The 18,994-nt window shown below is 51.0% G+C and overlaps 1 protein-coding gene across 2 annotated transcripts in view; it reads left to right on the top strand.

Moving 5' to 3' along the window:
• The window catches only part of LOC136562586 (gamma-aminobutyric acid receptor subunit beta-4), a 78,537-nt gene that overhangs the window by 47,562 nt on the left and 11,981 nt on the right, over positions 1 to 18,994 (top strand). For both annotated transcript variants that reach the window (XM_066559510.1, XM_066559509.1), the window contains exon 4: positions 5,213 to 5,433. In XM_066559510.1, the coding sequence (XP_066415607.1) occupies positions 5,213 to 5,433 (221 nt within the window). The remainder of the gene's footprint in view (positions 1 to 5,212; positions 5,434 to 18,994) is intronic.

Here is an 18,994-nt window from a genome sequence, read left to right as displayed (position 1 = left end):
CTGGAGCTGGGAGCTGCTGGGTACCACACCTTGGGGACAAACCAAGGGATCTGGCCCCTGCTGGGCTGGCAGAGAGGGAGGAGAGGCTTCTTTTGAAACACACAAAGCATTTTAGCAAAGAGGCTCCTGCTTTTTAGGTCAGTGAGCCTCAGCAGGGCTGAGAGAGCTTCCCCCTGGCCAGAGCTGGTGATTCTGGCATTTCAGCTCCCACAGTGGGATGCTGGGCAGGGCAGGGCAGCCTGACATGGCCAGCTCAGCTCTGGTAGCAAAGCCCAGCTGGGCAGAATTTGCAGGTATCTTTGCAAAGCTTGCTTTTCCTTGGGATGGGAAAAGGGAGAACAAGGGGAGACATGCAACTTCTGGTCATATCCACCCTTCAGAAGCTCCCTTTGTCCTGTTCCAGCCTTTGTTTTTTAAAAAATGAATTCCAGGGTCACGGTGAACACTTTCCAAAGTGCAGTTTCTGGTGAGGAGTGGTATCTATCTCCCTACTTCCAGCCTCACCTCTCCTCCCCCAGCAGGCACCAGATGAAGCAGGAGCTTGCACAGGGTGGCCTGGCACATGTATGCCCCTTCCAGTGTGGGTCCTGCCTTCTATCCCAGTGCAGATCACCTTGGCAGGGCGAGCTGGGAGCTCCCCACAAAGCTCTGCCAGACTCTGGCCCTGCCTGAGCATTTTATGGTCCTCCACAAAGACCAGTGGGATCCATCATTTGGAAGCATTTTTGTTGCTGCTGGAGCTGCCCTGATGCAGGGTGGAGAGGGGCTAGGCTGCCAGTTTAGAGGCAAGGGAAAAGTCAGATTTTCCTGCACCTTTCATTTAGAGACAAGGGAAAAGTCAGATTTTCCTGCACCTCTCATTTAGAGACAAGGGAAAAGTCAGATTTTCCTGCACCTCTCATTTAGAGACAAGGGAAAAGTCAGATTTTCCTGCACCTTTCATTTAGAGACAAGGGACAAGTCAGATTTTCCTGCACCTCTCCCATTTAGAGACAAGGGAAAAGTCAGATTTTCCTGCACCTCTCTCATTTACAGACAAGGGACAAGTCAGATTTTCCTGCACCTCTGATTTGCTCCTCCAGCAGCATCAGAGGAGAGCTCTGCTTGCTGGGTGTGTGTGCAGAGGCAAAACCCCTCACTTAGCCCTGCACAGGCAGCAGGGACATCCAGCTGTGCTGTCCCACCAAGGTGCCTCAGGGGTGAGGTGGAAGGAAGAGCTGGAGGGGTGTGAGAGCTCCAGGTGTGTTTAACTCAAGGTTCTTCACTGAACCTGGTAAATTGGCCAACTGCTGCCAGCTGGTGCCTCTGGGAACCCCAGCTGGTGTCATATGTGTGGCATCAGCAGGCTGGTGAGTGTCATGGATCAGTGGGAGGTTTGGGAAAGCCTCATATTAGCCCAGTGACAGATAAAACCCCCAACAAAGGCCTCATCATCCGAGGCTTGGAGGGAAATCAGGCTCAGTGCTTGATTCCTGAACCCATGAACCCCTGCATGCCTTGGCTCCATCTGGCCATTCTGCTGCTGCAGAGCAGTGCCACCCTTGTGTGCCTCTGCAAGGAAGGCTGGGATTAAGGTCCCAGCAGCTCTGGAGCCTGGCCAGGGTGTGATGTTAGGGTGGCACATGGGTACTCCATGACTGCCTGGCCCCCTGGAAATGGGGCATGAAGGGGCAGGCAAGCTCACTGCTTCTCTCCTGGATTCTGCCCCTCTCACCTGCTGCAGGGGCCCTGCCAGTGCTGCCTCCAGCCTCAGCTGTGCCTGCCCTGTCCCTCTTGCCCATGGCTGGGCTCTGTCCGTGCCATGTCAGTGCCCCTTGTCCCTCCTGGGAGGGCTGACCACTGTGGGGTGGGCGCCTGCCCTGCTCTTCCTTCTGCCCAGAAATCCTGCCAGCTGTTCAGCAATGAGATGAGAGCAGCAGAACAAGAAGTGGAGCACAGGAACCAGCAGAGAGAGAGGCTGAGGGAAACCTGAGGCCCTGCCATGAACCATGGTTATCAAGTTCTCACCTCCACGATGCTGCCCAGAGAAATCTGTTGTGCCAAGGAACCCAGGAAGGCTGGAGAACAGAGCTCAGCCCTGGGCTGGGCTGGCTGCTCTTCCCAGGAAGGTCTCTGCACCTGAAGAGCATCCTCTAGCTGATGGCAGGGTGTAGCTTCTCTGTCAGCACCCCTCTGAGCCTGTTCCATCAGCCCTGGGAACACAGAGGATGTGTTTTACCAGGTGCATTGTTCACTTTGTAAGCAGCTTGCCCTTTTTGTCTTCTGGAGATCAGTGCCACCTCTTGCCTGCTGCTGCTTGAAGGCTGGCAGGAGCCTGCAGTGACAGCAGGGTGGCCTGGTTAGGGGTGAGGTGTTGCAGGGCTCTGTCAAGGGTTAGGGAAATGCAGGTCAGTGAAGAAGCTTGCCAAGATGTGTGGGTGGAGTTCTCAAAGGGGGGAATGGAAAGGATGCCTCTGTAGCCAAGTGTCCCACAGGCAGGGGATGAGCCTGTTACCAACAGGAGTAAGAGGATTCAGGAATTTGGATGCTCTGCTCCTCTGTGCTCTCACTGCAGTGCAGCCCCAAGCACCCTGGGAGGGGTGCTGGGGGCAATATCTTCCTTTGCAGGGTCCTGACCAAAATGAGAATGTTTGTGCCTCAGAGAGATGGACTGTGAGACTTCTGAGGCTGGAGTTTAGAGTCCTTTAAAAAGCAGAGCAAAACAGCTCCTTGGCCAGCAAGCTGTCAGTGCATCTTTGTTCTTTTCAAGACAGCCCAGCAAGTGACAGATATAGCTCTGTATCTGGTGTGCTCCACAGATTTACACCATGACCTTTCAGATGTGCATGTGGCTCTGGGTTTCTGAATCATAGTTAGATACCCAAAAGCTGGCATTATCTGTGATGTGGGATTATTGGAGCTTGTTTTCAGAGGTGTTAATCAAACCTGGCTTTGAATGAAGGCTGTGGGAGAAGACAGGCAGGCAGATGCCTCAGTGCTCAGCCCAGATGTTGGTGCATGAGCAAGCTCCTCGCCAGCTCCTCCCTGGGATTTGCAGAGCAGAAAGGCTCATCCTGCAAATTCATGTGGTCAAGGAGATTCCTGTAACACTGCAGGGACTGCTTGAGAAGAGACAATGTGTCTGTGATCCTACCTCTTCTAGATCATCTGCAAAAATGCTTTTAATATGGGTCTCTTTGAGCTAAGTCTCATAAGATCTTGGAGATCTATTTCACACCCAAGGTAGCTCAGCTACCTTAGAAGGCTTAAAATCAGCAGGATGGCTTCTGAGGTAGTGTTAAAAAGGTTTTAATAAAAGGCAAAATAACAAAACTCTTTACAGAGAAAAACTGAGCCAGGTGCCAAAGGTCTTTGCCCCTAGTAAAACATCTCACAAAAGCCATTCGTTTCTTTGTTCTCTTCTTTTTCTACTAAATTGCTTAGGCAAGACTTTTTAACTTCTGTCCAATTGGCTATCCTTAAGTTTGAGATGAAGTCTCCTAAGTCCTAAGAGATGTCTTTTCACCTAATTGAGAAGAGAAACTTCAAGTCTTATTTCCTTTTTAAGGGGACAAAAGATAGATTTATCACTCTGTCAACAAGAAGCACATTCCTATAGCTTTTTATTTAAGGACTTGGGGAAAAATCTCTGACTTCTGTAAGGTCACTGTCACCAGGACTTGTGCTCACTTCCTAATCAATCCATAGCTTTTAATGCCACCTGGTTTACTCCAAAAATCTTATCTCCCAGCATATTTAAGACCTGCTATGATAATGTTTCCTGAGAATGTTTCCTGTTGTTGGTGTGTACAAGACTCCTTCCTGTACTGCTTGTTTAGCTGAGAAGAAGAAGAAGCTGTTCTATTATGTGGCACCACACTGTGCCTCTGAACAGGCTGATCCAAGGCCTCTGGATGTGCCCTGGATGTGCCCAGCAATGGGTTTGGCTTCTGCAGAGCAGCAGCCACCAACAGCTCCTGCTCCCTTCTGTAAAATTCTTGTGTTAGCAACAGTTTGAAGTGTCGGCTTTTCTCTGCTGGACAGGAGGGGAGCAGGAGGTTTGTATGGCATTGTGCTAGCTGGGGATGGTTTGGGAATCACAGAATTATTTAGGCTGGAAAAGTCCTCTAAGATTGAGTTCCACCTGTGACTGGCTGACCCCAGCTTTGTCAGCCAGACCATGGCCCTGAGTGCCACATCCAGTTGTTCCTTGGACCCCTCCAGGGATGGGGACTCCACCACCTCCCTAGACACTCCATTCTGATGTTTAACAACCCTTTCCATGAAGAACTTTCTCCTGATGCCCAAATTTAAGGGGAATTTTTCAGGGAACTGCCCCTTTGCCAGTGGCTTGTGCTCCACTGATGACAGATTTCCTCCCCTTATGTCCCTTCCTGAGAACCACCACGAGCTCCCAGCTCAGCTCCCATAGTGAGGCAAGTGCTCAGAGCTTCTCTTGGCTGGCCTGGCCTGATCTTCAAACCTTGGCCTCGAGGTGAGGCTCTCCCTGTGCCCTTTGGAACAACCTCAGCTTCTGCTGAAACCAAAATTAGCTTTTACCAACTAGAGGAGCAGTGCCTGGACATGGGTGGATTTCATTTGTGTGACCTTTGTGTGAGGGAAGTGGGGAACAGCCCTGGAAGTCTTTGCTGGGTAGCCACTGTTGGCTAAAATTTATTCCCCATAAATTTGAGTACCCTTTGGTGCTCCCATACCTGAACTGCTGCTGGTGGTGCAGACAAGCTCTCAGCAGGCTGGGACAGCAGGGCTGGGATGCAGTTTTGCTTGATTGGAAACATAAATGGCAAGGACAGGGGGAGCAGGGGACAAAATGTAATGGTGTTTTGTCCCCTGTAAAACATGGGCTTGCTCCCATTTTCACAGAATGAATCGCAGCGCACACCCCTCCAAAAAAAAGAGAAAAAGAAAGAGAAAAAACCCAAACTAAAACAAAAAAAACCCAAAAAAACAAAACTAAAAAAACCCCAAAACAAACAAAGACAAAAAACCAAAAAACAACAAAAAAAACCACAAAAAAACCCAAACCAACTAAAATAAACAAACAAACAAAAAAAAAAACAAACAAAAAAACCTCCAAAAAAACCCTTAAAAAAGTGTTGGAGGTGTAGACCCACGATTTGGGTGCTGAGGAACCGGGGGAGGTGTTGGCAGTGGTTGGTGAGGGGCTGGAGCTGCAGTGGCCCAGGCTGACGTGTGCCCGTTTCTCTGCCAGGATTACACCATCACCATGTACTTCCAGCAGAGCTGGCGGGACAAACGCCTGGCCTACAACGACCTTCCTCTCAACCTGACCCTGGACAACAGGGTGGCTGACCAGCTGTGGCTGCCTGACACCTACTTCCTGAACGACAAGAAGTCCTTTCTGCACGGGGTGACGGTGAAGAACCGAATGATCCGGCTGCACCCCGACGGGACCGTCCTCTACGGCCTCAGGTGAGTCCCAGGGTTTGCTTTAATGGTTCCTGTCTGTTGGGAAGGATAAAAGTTGGACAAGAAAGTCTCACAGAGAGAGAGGTGTGCTTAGCAGAAAGATTCTTGAATGTGGAATCTGAAGAAGGAATAGAGATGGAAGCAAGTTTTGATATTGAAGAAAAGAATTGCTGAGCCAGTCTCACTGGATAACCAAGGGTGTGTTAGTTAGAGGGGTTTTTATGGCTTAGAGCAAAGGATAAACCCACCCCAAACAAGAAGATGTTTTTACCAAGCAGGAAGAGAGCACAGGCAAACAAGGCAGCAAATGTGGCAAGTAGAAAAAAGGTCTCAGAATTTTCCACTGCAAGAAAACTGAAAAACAACTTCTAGCTTAAACTGTAATGTACTAACTTTTAGTGATTGGAGAATAGTAACATGAATATGGTAATTATAATAGTTATGATAGGCTATAGATAATAGTTAAGGTATAGATTGGTTCTGCTGTATTAAGATGCTCAGCAAAGTATAAAATGCATTGTAACCTAAACCAAAGGGTGTCCAGGGCTGCCTGCAGCTGGAGCTGACAGCTGTGGGCACAGCTCTGTCACCCACAACCCTGGATGCTGTAACTCTTGGGTACAATAAACTGCATTTTGGAGAGCCCCTGGAGTCCCACATCCCTCATTCAGGCTCTTACTCCTGTCAAAAATCACACCTCATTTGAACTTCTCTTGTCTCTAAAAATATTCTGGCAAGGCAAGAGCCCAAAAGATACTCCAGTGCTACGCAGTTTTGTGTCTCTGTTCTTTCTCCAAGCTGGAAATGGCTGTTTCTTTCAGGCCTCCAACATTTCCTGTGCTGCTATAGATGGATGTTGGAGAGGGGAATAGTCTGCTCTGGGCGTTTCAGGTCACTGTCATTCATGTTGCATAACACTTCCATTTGAAACACTCATTTTCAGTTGCTTATAATTTTCTGCAAGTCTGGGCTATGGAGATGAGCCTTTGTTACTGTGGTATCCAAGACTAAATGTTTGTACCCTTTTAGTCAAACCACTTCGGTCATTTTTTGTGTTCAAGATAGGTTTGTGTAAGGTTAAGGAAAACATCTGTTTATTAGAACAATTCTGAGGATGGAGGCTTGAAAATTGATATCTGGTAGGAGAATGGTCCTCAGTGAGGAGATGCTTTGCCGTGTCTGGAACATAGGCAAGTCCAAGGCCTTTGAAATAGCTGTGCTTGTGTGAAGTGCAGGGAGAAAAGGTTGGTCTTACTCTTTCATCTGGGTATGTGAAGGGGCCAGGGTATGTAATAAAGTTGAATGGAGAAGCAGAGGGCAAAAAAGCAAATTTGCAGCTGCAGGATGCTGTAGCTGAAATCTGGGAAAAGATTTTTCCAACCCTGTATTTGTTTGCTTTAGTCTCAAGGTTTTGGGTTTTGGTTTTTTTTTTTGTTCGGGTTTTTGTTGTTGTTGTTGGGTTTGGTGAGGGTTTTTTATTTTTGTCATGTTTTTTATTTTCCTTTTCAGTTACCAAAATTCACCGCTGGCTCTTTTGACCTGCCTCCACAAATATTTGTGATAGCATCTCTGGGCTTTTGTCCCAGAGATGGAGGCAAGGGGGGAGGAAAGACCTTTCCCCTTCAGAGAGGGTGCACCCACCCTTCCCATTTACATATCAGCTCTTGTGCTCTGTCGTGTTCTGTGGCAAAGTGTGACTTTAGGGTTATTTTACACCTCTCTGAGTGGCAGGGCTGTTTTGGGAAGGGTAGGGCATGGCAAAGCAAGAGGCTGCCCAGAACATCATCCTGCCAGAGGTGGCTGTGCCCCATGCTCTCCCTGCAGCAGAGCCAGGGAAGCCAAGGGAGCAGCAGCACTGCTGGTGCTGAGGGACACCCTGGGCTCCCTGGGGTCATGTCTGGGCTGGTTTTGCTTTTTATTCATGGAAGCTTTCTGCTCCAGACCCAGAGACAGCAAAAGGTGCAACGAGCCCAGCCCTGTGAGCCTGTCCCTGCTGTGCCTCTCCCTCCCCAGGACAGGTACAGCATCTCTCCCCATTGCCAGTGGTGTTGTTTGGCTGAACCTGTCACAGAGCCCCGAGCTGGCTTTGCTGACCCTCCAGAGAGACTGCAGCAGTCCCACAGCTGACTCCCCCAGATCTCCTCACTGTATCCCAACAGGAGTGAGGGGCAGGCAGGAAGATGTTTTGACTTGGAGGCAGGTAGGAGTATAAATCCAGGAAGGAGGGGGCAAAGAGTGCTGCTGAGCTCAGGCTGCTCTTTGCTGCTATCAGCCCACCTGAGCACAGAGCTGCCTCCCACAGGCTGGTGGGCAATCTCTGCACACACCTGCACAGCACAAGTACAAGTGCTGGTGTATTTTTATCAGCTGCTATTTAGCTTGAAGAATGAACAGTGTGAACCCAGCAGCATGGGTGATAGGCAGTGCAAGTCCTTGGAGGGTTTGCACTCAAGCTGGCTGGGGCTGGGACACTCAGCTCCTCATGTACTGACCCCTTCCCCTCCCTTCCCTTCCCTTCCCTTCCCTTCCCTTCCCTTCCCTTCCCTTCCCTTCCCTTCCCCTCCCATTCCAGCTCCCTGGAATGACCTGTGCAAATGGGAAAGAAGAGGAAAATTGCACCCAGGCCAAATGAAAGAAAATGACAGCTGTTTGCCCGCTATTTCCAGGCCTCAGTAAGAGCTGCCTGTGTTGGTTTAACTTTTGGCTGGTTTTCCTGGAAGCTGCTCCCTTGCCCCTGGAGAAAATGACAATTACTAAAGTGAAGCTCTGAGCAATGGCAGCTCCTGCTCCCCAGCTGTACCTCAGGCCAGAGTGGCTTGCTGGAAGCACTGGGGGTACAAGCCAGGTGCCCTGAATGCTTGAAGTCCCTCTAGCTTTGCTCACAGTGGTAGGAAATGGATTTCTTTAGGGCTGCTTTCTATACTGACTCCTGGACCTGCATTCTTGCTGAAAACAGGACTACTAGGTCCAGTTTTTTCCAGGTGCAAATAACAATGATCCTACTCAAAAATACACAGCAGGTGTAAGCAAGCAAGCAAACAGTCCCTGAATATTCACCTGAGCTCCCCTCCTCTCTGTAAATGTGCAGCCAGGCTTGCCCTGCCAACAGGCAGAGAGGTGCAGGTGCACCCTGTGCTCTGAATCCTGCTCTTGTCCTGCATTTTGTGGAGGAATTTATGAAATGGAGTCACCCTGATGGCAGAGGGCCAAAGGAGGCAATACCTGTTTCTTTTCCTTTGTTTGCCAGTTTCCCCCTGAGCAGATCCCACATCTCCTGCTCCTCTCCCTCCTCGCCAGTCGCTTCCCCCTCCTCTGAGCTGATCCTGTAGCAAAGTGACTCAATCATGCTATTTGTGGCACAACAGTCATTTTTTTCCAGCAGGCTCTGATGTCAGAGAGCAGGGAAGGATGACATCCTGGCAGGCCCTTGCCTTCAGCAAGTGTTCCAGGGACCAGCAGGACCAGGCTCAATCCCTGGATCAGACCCCAGGGCCCAAGTGAAGGCACACCCAAGTCATGAGGAGCTCCTGACCACTGTGAGAACAAGAGCAGGCTCCAGATAACTTGTTTGCACAAGTAAATGAAGCCCTGTAATCTATTGTGAGAGCTGGGAGTCAGAAAAGCATATTCTTCTTGGTTTTGGTGGAATTAGCAAATTAATGGTTGAAGGAAGTGCAATCCAGCTCCATCTCAGGGAAGCACTCCGTACAAAAGCTTACTCCAAAATTAATTCCCACCAGGCTCACATTAATAGCTGGTTGCCAGGTCTCCAACAAAAGGAATGAATAAACAGCAGCAGTGATGCTGGGATGCAGGACCGCTGTTTCCTACCCCCTTCCCCAAGCAGTTACCAGATGGCACAAACCCCAAAAAGCCAAACAGAGCCCTGAGGGAGCCTAGAGGGCAGTCCCAGCTCTACAGGCACGGTGGGATGGGGGATGCAGGAGGTGTGACCTGGCACTGGGGATGGGAGGATGCAGGAGGTGTGACCTGGCACTCACCTGGCCCCTGAACACCTTGCTGGAGTGAGAAGTGCCTGTGGAGCACCAGAGGGATGTTCACCCATGGTGTGAAACAGGGAGTGCTAAAATGATGTGGAAATCCTGCAACAGAAAGGGAGGCTTGAAGGTGCTACCCACAAAGACAAAGCTGCTGGGTGGTGGAGGGAGGTGGATAAAACAGTGAGGAAAATCTGCATAGCACTGGCTGAATTTCATATACTTTTCTACCTAATGACCTAATGGCTTTTTTTTTTTAACAAAAAATTAGGGAGAATTTTTTCATTTAAGAAAAACCACATCAGTGCATGTTGATGTTTCACTTAGGTCAATATTTCCCTCACTCTTACAAGCTGCTTTACAACCACCATTGATGTTTGAGTAACAGAATTACCAAGGCTTCCTCTGGACCTTCAGACACTGTCTGGAGCCCTGCCCCAATATTCAATAAGCTTTACATTATTACACATTCAAGCTCTACATTGGTCTGGGATTTTTATTTCCTTGCCCACACCATGCAGCATCCATTTGGTAGTGAAACAAGTCGACACTAGTCAAGTGCTGATGTCACCAGCATTTTGCTGTCTGTTTTCAGAGACCTAAAAATAGCAACCACTGTAACAATGCTGAAATTCTCGTGTGGTAATTGGGGAATCATATTTGAAACCAGCTTTAAAGCATCCTTCAGGGAAATCTTGAAGCCATTTGGTTGGTCGTTCTAATTAGAGGATTTTTGGCTAAACAGGTGATTTGAGGAGGCCAGGCTGCCTCCCTGGGCTGGTGGGGAATCTGGGATGTCGGGAAGCAGGAATTCCTCCCTGGAATCTGGGATGCTGGGAAGCAGGAATTCCTCCTGGAATCTGAGATGTTGGGAAGCAGGAATTCCTCCCTGGAATCTGGGATGTCGGGAAGCAGGAATTCCTCCCTGGAATCTGAGATGTTGGGAAGCAGGAATTCCTCCCTGGAATCTGGGATGCTGGGAAGCAGGAATTCCTCCCTGGAATCTGAGATGTTGGGAAGCAGGAATTCCTCCCTGGAATCTGGGATGTCGGGAAGCAGGAATTCCTCCTGGAATCTGGAATGTTGGGAAGCAGGAATTCCTCCCTGGAATCTGGGATGTTGGGAAGCAGGAATTCCTCCCTGGAATCTGGGATGCTGGGAAGCAGGCAGGGAGCAGCGTGGACCGTGCCTGGCTGGCGAGGAGCCCAGGCAGTGTAAACTGAGCAACTGGAGAAGTGCAGAGGGATTTGGTGGTGGTGGAGGCTCAATCCTGTGTGGAGGAAAGGAGGGATCTCCTCCTGCGAAGCTGGGGGTGGTGCTGGGGAACGTGTGCATGTGTGAGGTGGGGGTTTTTATTCCTGGTCCTGGTGATGTAACGAGGTGTGCTTGAGGAATGAGTCAGCTCAGGAGCACGCAGAGGTGCCAAGGCAGCACCGTGGGGCTCCGAGCCCAAGGAATGCTCTCCTGGGGAGGCAGAACCCTCTCATCGGTGTAGAAAATCCCCTAAAGCAAGAGGGAGAGAATTGCCATGCTTCAAACACCTCAAAATGTTTGAAGCTGAGAGGTGCTGGGTGTATCTGCTTTGGCAGCACCTCATTCCTGCTCTCCGTGGTGCCTTCTCACCAGCCAGCTGCTCCTGGGGCCACCAGCCCTCCCAGTGCTGACCCTTGATGGGGACCAGACCTCCCTGCTGGGCCAGGCAGCAGCCAGGACATCCCTCTGCCTCACCTGGCATTGTGGAGCAGCACAGGGGGATGTCAAACCTCCCCCTGCTGGCCCATCCCGCCTTGGGGACACTGGCACGCTGTCACAGCCCCCCTGTGCCACCCCAGAGCCTGCCCTGCCTGCTCCCCATGGCTGGGGCTCCTCCTGGGGGCTTCTCCAGAGCCCCCATCCCCAACCTGCCCTTCATCAGGATCCAGCCCTGGCAGTGTTGCATTCCCCAGGGCCCAACCTGGGGTTATTTAGCTCTCCAGACAGTAGAAAGGTTTATTCTGCTCCTGTCTCACTTGGAGCTGCTGTCTGCAGCCATGTCCTTGTTTTCTCCATGGGTATTTGTTGACTTTCTGCAAGAATCTGGCCTGATGGGTTAAGACAGGAGTTTTTAACACAGAGGAGTTTTTTCTGTGCTGAGATCACTGAGCAATTTTCTTCTCCCATCTCACAGGCCAGCAGGAAAAAATCTACTATCTTTGCTTCCCTTTCCCTCCCTGAGAGAGTTTTCTCTGGAAATATGAGAGAGATGATTCAGGCTCCAGCCTGCCTCTGGGAGCTCTGCCTGCTCCCTCTGCAGGTTGGGCAAAGGCAGCAGAAATCTCCCCCGTGGCAGCTGGGGTGCAAAAAGCTGGACTCATATCCATCCATCCATCCATCCATCCATCCATCCATCCATCCATCCATCCATCCATCCATCCATCCATCCCCTTGGTGCTGGTCCTGGAGCCTTGTCCTGCTCCCACCCCCAAACCCTGCCTTGGGTCAGCTCCTTAGCACAAAGATGTGGAGGTTGGAGTGGAGATCCTTAGTGGGTGAGGGGAAATCAGGGTTTAATTAAGAGCTCAGCTCCCCAGCTGAGGTTAAGGATGGATTCTCTCCTGCATTTTTGTCTCCTAGGGTTGGGATGATGGATTTAACAGGAAACACTTAAAGAAAGTTTAATAATATGAAATTTCTCAATAATCTCAGAAGCTGTGGAAGGAATTGGAGCTTTCTAAAACAGGACAAAGCAGCAAAGCCAAAGCTGCTCCTCCATCCTTGACATCCTTGCATCTTTGCAAGAACAAAGGCAAGCACCATCCTGGCTGGAGTTGCTGCCTGTGCTACATCTCCTATGAGTCTGAGTTGTTTATTAGCAGAAACAGAGGTCAGGCAGCTTCCACTGTCTCCTGAGGCAGCAGGTGTGCCCTGAGCCCCCAGCTCACCCTGGCAGCACCTCTTCATCTTCCTGCATATCCTGTCCCAGCCATCACTCTTAAGCCTGTCCCTGGGCTTTACCTGTTCTTTGCCACCTCCCATAGGTTTAAGTTTTGCTGTTTTATTAATGCAACTTGTGCCAGCCTGATGCTCTTGAAGGGAGATACCTCTGTTAAGTGCAAGTCACTGATATCTGGGAGTCAAATGTAGGAAAAGAACCTTTTCTAAGGTGTTCCACCAGTCTCTTGTCCCCCAGTTCAGCTGGCAGCTGGCCAAATGCATGGTGCATTTGGGATGGAATAAAGGGGCAGAAAAACAAAACCTTGCAGTTTTGCGCTCTGCCAGGGTGGAAAAATGGTTGGTTAAGAGGAGTGGTACCCTGAGCACTGGTTTAGAAAAGCTTCCTTTTCCTCTCCTATCTGAGTGCAGTGCACACTGTTATTTATCAAAGGATGCCTATGCAAGCACAGATGCTTTTGGAAACAGAGTGACCTTAGCAGGATTGTGCCAAGGCTTGTGGAGTCAGTTTTAGGCAAACAGACACGAGGGGAAAATATTCCATCTCCTTGCCTTGCTCTAGGTTCAATCATGACCTCCAGGAGTTTGCAAAGATCAGGCTGTGTGAAAAGAATGGCAAAATTCACCACGGGTTTATAAATCCCTCCAGGCCCTTGGAAGTTTGTGCTTACTGCCAGGCAGAAGGTGACATTTGCCAGCATGTTTTTTATGCCTGACTTTGAGAACGTACAGAATAAGAACTCGGTTTTGGTTTTATTCCCATGTTTAGCAAAACAGTAATTTTGCCTCTCTTTCTACTCTTAGTCACCAGAATTCCCGTAGGAGTCTAACTTGCCCCATGGGGCGAGCCTGAATAAGTCCTGCAGAACCTGAGCTTCCATCCCTTCTCCTATTGCTGCAAACTGCTGGGAGCTTTGGGAGTCTGCATCCCGAGGGGATGGGAGCATCTTTAGCTTCTCAGGAGATCTGGAATCCAGAAAGTTGTAACCAGCAACTTAAATGTTTGTCTTTGGCTGTGAGAGTGTTTGTGTTAGTCCCTGCATCGTGGCACTTCATCTGTAACAGGGAAATAGGGTGAGGTGTTTGCTGGCTGTGTCTCCCCTGGAATTAGAAAGGCAGTGGTGGGGGGATTTGTGCTGCTCCCTCCCTGTTCTCAGCCATACTGAGTTTTAGTCAGTGCCCTTTCCAAGCCAAAGGTGTCAGGAAATATTCCTGGACACTGAACATCAGTGTCCTCCACAGTCAGCTTGTCTCCTGGCTTTGCTCCGTGTCCAAAACAGTCCCTTGGGCATCCTCAGTTGGAGCCCAGCAGAGGCTGGTGACCATTCCCAATAGGCTTTCTGCAGCCAGACCCTTTTCTGTGGGGTGGAAATTGAAGTGCAGACCAAGACTGTTCCATGCCAGTTGACACTGCCCTCAGAAACCAGTGCCAGGCATTTTTAATTTGCTGGGATAGACACAGTCACGATGCAGAAGTTTATTTTGTGAGGATGAGCTTTAAGGGGAGAGCCCCCCACTCACTTTAGCAATGCCTCACAGGTGATGGTCTTCTCCTGTCTTCCACTCAGTCCTCCTTAGAAAGCCTGGACTTGCTGCTTTTGCAATCAGGCCACATTTTTGGGAAGTAATCCTTTACCCCTCACACTTGTGGCTGGTGAGCTCAGTTCTCCCAACACACTGGAGATGATGCAGAGGGTGAATGGGTGGCTAAGGGCTTTCAGGGCCTGCAGCAGAGGGAGATGTGGCTGGGACAGGAGCTGAATGTGCAGCTGCCCTGAAGGTGCCCAGCACCAGGGTAGGGAGGAGATGGAAAGGACACCCTGGGCTGCAGCAGGGTTTAATGGCAGCTTGGAGCTCTATGCTGCTCTATGCCTGTGCACTTATATAATCATTCTAAATAAGACAGAAGAAGCCATTAATAAGTAAACAGTGATGAGGAGGATCAGAGGGGGAATGAAATGGCTGGTGGTGTTCATGTCAGAGAACTGAAATATTTGTGGAGAACTGATGGTTTGCAGCAACCTGAGCGCTCCCTTTTGAGCTGCAGCTGTGCTGGGGCCATGCTCTGCTGCTGCCAGGCTTGGTGCAGAGCAGCAGGCGAGGCTGCACCACCCTCCCCACGCCAGCATCTGCTCTGGCCATACCAGCTTCATGAGGGCAGAGCTTTCCTCATTCCATCATTCCTCTCAGACACTCAGAACTGGCACTGTGTGACTTAGAGCTCCATGGATGTTTTTCTAGAGGTGGTCTCTACCTCTCCTGGGGACAAAGGCACTCTCCAGAGTGAGGTATCCATGCTGCTTTGCCTTCTGCTCGATCCACTCAGTGCAGGCAGAGAAGGGGATCTCCATCAGCCTGCCCGAGCTGCTCAACATCTCATCCATGTCCCTTTTCTCCTTTTCCTTCTTTTTATTTTTCTGTGAGCTGCACGGTGCTTTCTCCACAGCAGTCTTCCCCCAGATGACCCGTGTTTGCCTGCCAGCTGTGCCCTGGAGTAGCAGGGCACTCAGGCTTTGGCTACTTGGATGGCACAACCGCCTACAGACCTCAGGAGAAACAATTAGAACCAAGGGCATGGATTTTTTTTTTTTTTTGTGGGGAAGGAGCTGTAAATGTTGTGAGGGGCTGACCCCGAGGCCTGTGGGGTGGGCAGGGGCTGGGGCAGGCCAGAGCAGCTGCAGGGTGCTGTGGTGGTGGCTGGGCTCGCTGTGGAAGGCGCTGGACGCTTCGCTGAGCGTGCGGCACGGGAGAGCCGCTCCCTCCACGGGCAGTGTCTCCGTGAATCGCCGTCAAAGCAGATGAAATTTCACACCACACAAATTTCTGAATTTAAAAGGGGAGGGAGGTGGGTAGAGAAGCAGGAGAGGAGGAGGGGGAGGGAGAAGATGCGGGCTGGCCGGGTGCCAGCGCCTCATGCTAGCGCCACGGGGAAGGTGGCATCCTTCCCTGGCGTTCCCTCTGCTCCCCGCGCTCCCTGCTCCCTTTCACTGTGCTCACGTCTTCTGGAGGCAGCGTGCTCTGTCTAGAGCTGTTTACAGGATGATGGTTTGTTCCCTGTCTCCTCATCTCCCTGTTCACTGAATGAGTATCCTCTCCTCTGCTTTCCCTCTTTTAACCTCTCGTTCTCCTCTGGCTCTTCCTCTCCAGGCTGCTTTACCCCGTGCATCCCCTGATCCTCCTCCTCTCTTCCCTTACCCTGCTGCTCTGTCCTGTGCTCTCTGCTCTCCTCTCTGGCATCTCCACTCCTGCCTTCCCTAGCTGTGCTCATGCCATCATCTCTCCCCATTTTTCCACCTCTTACTTTCCTTCCACCTTGATTCTCTCTTAAGCCTGTTGAGAGAGGAGTCCTGAGTGTCACCCCCCATCCATCCCCTATCCTGTCCTCCCCATGCAATCTCCCATGTGCCAAGCAAACCCATCTCTTCACACAACAGCTCAGAGTCTATACATTTATACCCATGAAAAAATGAGGCAAAGGTTGGTCCTGTGGCCTTCTAGACCAGAGGTGGCACGTGCTGTGACCCCAAAAGGTCACTGGGGTGACTGAGATTTGCTCATGCTTCCCTTCGACTGTGAGATGTGCATGAAGCCTCTCATCCCTCCATGAGTCCCACCTGCCCTTGGTACACAGCCACCAAGGGAGCTGGAGAAATTCTCCTTGGCCCCTCTAGGAGCAGGTGAAAGCTGACTCTTCAAGCAGGGTCTATCAAAGGGAAGTTGGTGTCCAGGATACTTCATAAGCTCTGAAGTCTAAGGAATCAAACACCTCCATCCTCTCTGGGATACACCACTTGCTTTACCCCAAGCTGGGTTGGTTTATCGGGGTTTAGGAAGCCCAGAGGCAGGACCTGAGCTGGACCTGGTGCCCCAGACCAGCTGCCTCTTGGATCTTGTTCCACCCAAGCCCCCACACCTGGTGGTCCTGCAGTGCTGGTGTCCCCAGGCTGGGCAGGCACTGCAGGTGAAACCCTCTGGATAAGCAGGTGGCTACAGCCTGGCACAGCTGGGGATGGCTGTGCCACCTCTGCTCAAAACCCACAGCAAAGCCTGACATGGTTCCAATTTTACCTGCTCAAGCAGCTTTACATGGGCAGATCACCTGGAGTTTGGGATCTGCATCTAACTGGGGTATCTCTGGAGGATGCTGAGCTACACAGTGTGGATATACCTGCCCTTTAATTGCAAAGAAAGAAATTACCTGGCTTTTTGAGGACAAATGTCCTCTTAATCTTGTTTTTCTCCTTTCTGTCCTACCTGTCCCTTCCTTTTGAATCAACAGGGCTAAATTCTGCCCTGATGTAAATCTCTGCTGATACAAATTGGTGTGATCTTGCAGAAATCATTGGCGTGGCTGTGGATTTATGCCAGCTGCCAGCGTGAGCAGGGCTTGGTGCATGGAGTGTGGCAGCCATATCTCACTGTGTCACGCTCTGCATTTCCAACCAGCACTGCAGGTGATAAGCAAATCCTGGCGAGAGGGTCCCTGTGTGAGCAGAGCAGGCTGCATGTCCTTTCTGCAGCCAAGCCAGCCAGCCAGGATGAGATTTTGGGATGGACACTGTGCAAAGGTTTTTTAGCCCGCGGGGCTCCACAAATGGGGTGGAAAATTTTCATTTAATGCATTTTTTGCATCTCACACTTTAGGGAAAACAGGGAAGCGCGTTTGTGGCCACGATTTCCCAGGGGTGCAGCATAATCCAGGGAGGGGATGCTGTGTGCAGCACAGGGGGATGACTCATCCCACTCCTTGGTCCCTGCGCCGGCCACCGTGGACTCTGCGCCTCCCACCTTGGGCTTTCCTGCCAAGGTTGCAGCTCCCCTTTTTGCTTCCCCCCTGCACCCCAGTGCCCAGTTACCCCAGCACAGCAGCAGCATTAGGGTGGGACGGGCATTGTGTTCCCAGCTGCCCTCCTGGAGCTGCCCAGCTGGGAGGCTGTGAAAGCAAACCACGCAAGGGCAAGGCTGCGGTGGTGATTTTTTAAGTGGTTCCTGTCCTGTTGTCCTTCTCCCCCCTCAGAGCTTTCTCCTCCACCCCAAATGCATTACAGATGAAAGGGTTAAGAGCTCGCCTGGGCCCCCTGCTCGGAGAGAGGGCAGTTGCAGTGTTGTATCTAGACCCAGTGAGGATATATATAAATTCCCTTCGTCTCTTCGGATCTATTTTTAGCACGGCAGGCAGTGGCAAAGGCTCTCCTCAAGGCTTCATCTCCTACAAACAGACTTCACAGACAGCAGAGAAGATAAATTTAGCACACGAGATTTCTTAAAGAGCCAGCAGCTCTGCAGGGCTGCCAGCCTGCCCTGCCACAGCCCCTGCCCCGATACCCCCACTGGGGCAGCCCCCTTCCCCTTTCTGGCCTCCCACATTCTTCCCCCCTCCTCCCCATTTCCAATTTTATGCCCAGCTTCTCCCATATTCTCCCCCTTTCTGGTCTCTTTTTCTACCATTGATGTTTTTTGCTTTTTCTTTTTTTTTTCCTTCTCTTTCACTGGTTCGCCATCTCATCCTCCCTGCTTTCTTGTTTTTTTTCTTTTTTTCCCTCTCTTTTCTCTCTCCCAGGCCACAGGGCTCAGAAGATAAAGCTTTCTAGTTAACAGTTCACTGGTTATGCCTACATAGTAAAAAATGTGTAGCTTGATTAATGCCTTCCAGATGGTTAATTGAAAAAATAGGGGGAGAATGCAGCAATTTCTCCCCCCTCTCCAGCACTCTGCACACATCCATTGCACGGGAAGAAGACTGCATCAAAGGGTGAGGGGAGCAATAGATCTGAAAAACAGGGGCAGCCTGTAAACTCCAGGGCGCTGTTGCCATGCTGGGGAGTTAACTCTGTCCCTGCCTCTCATGCCCTCATCTATGCCAGCCCAAAAGCCCCCACCCCAGAGATGTACAATATTCCTTCCTGTACAACACACACACACCCTCCTGGCATCCTCAGCTGAACCTCCCTGCCCTGTGTCCTCCCCGAGCTCCAACACCCCAAAGCAGCACCCATCTTCATCCTCTCCCCATATTTATTTTTAGGGGGGATGCACACCAACCCACACACATCCCTTTGATGATCACACCATGATTTGTGCACAGGTGCCTCCCTTAGGGGGGCTGTGGAGCAGGAGGGCTCTGCCAGAGCCCTCGGGGGTTTTGGGTTTTGGGTTTGGCAGTGCCAAAGTGGCACGATGGGGATGGGGGGCTGTGATTAGGGGGTTTGGGGCAGCTCGTGAGGGAAGGGGGGTGATGATGTGGTCAGCAATAGGTCACTGCCGGGTGATGGAGCCAGTCCATCCGCAGCCCCACACACGGGTGCCTGCTGTCTCCCTGTTCCACACTGGCAGCCTCTCCTCTCCCCCCGAGCCCGAGCTGCGCCTCCTCCCGGGTTCTTTGTCTCTCTCCGGGGAGAGGCAGAGCGGGCACGCGGGTCCCTGCCCACCCCGTTAATAGAGATGCTGCCGTGCTGACGTGAGTCACGGAGGGTTTGTGCCGTGCCATTGGGGGTGAGCAGCACCAGCCCCCTGCCCTGCACACCTCCCACCCTGGATCTCCCTGGTTTCCAGGGAAACAGCGGCCCCAAATGCTGCCTGACTTTCACTTCTGCCTTTCATTTCTCCTTTTATTCCTTTTTCTTTTTGTTAAGAAA

Source organism: Molothrus aeneus, chromosome 14 (genome assembly GCF_037042795.1).
Source record: "Molothrus aeneus isolate 106 chromosome 14, BPBGC_Maene_1.0, whole genome shotgun sequence".
Taxonomy (NCBI): domain Eukaryota; kingdom Metazoa; phylum Chordata; class Aves; order Passeriformes; family Icteridae; genus Molothrus; species Molothrus aeneus.
This window is presented reverse-complemented; position numbering and strand designations above follow the sequence as displayed.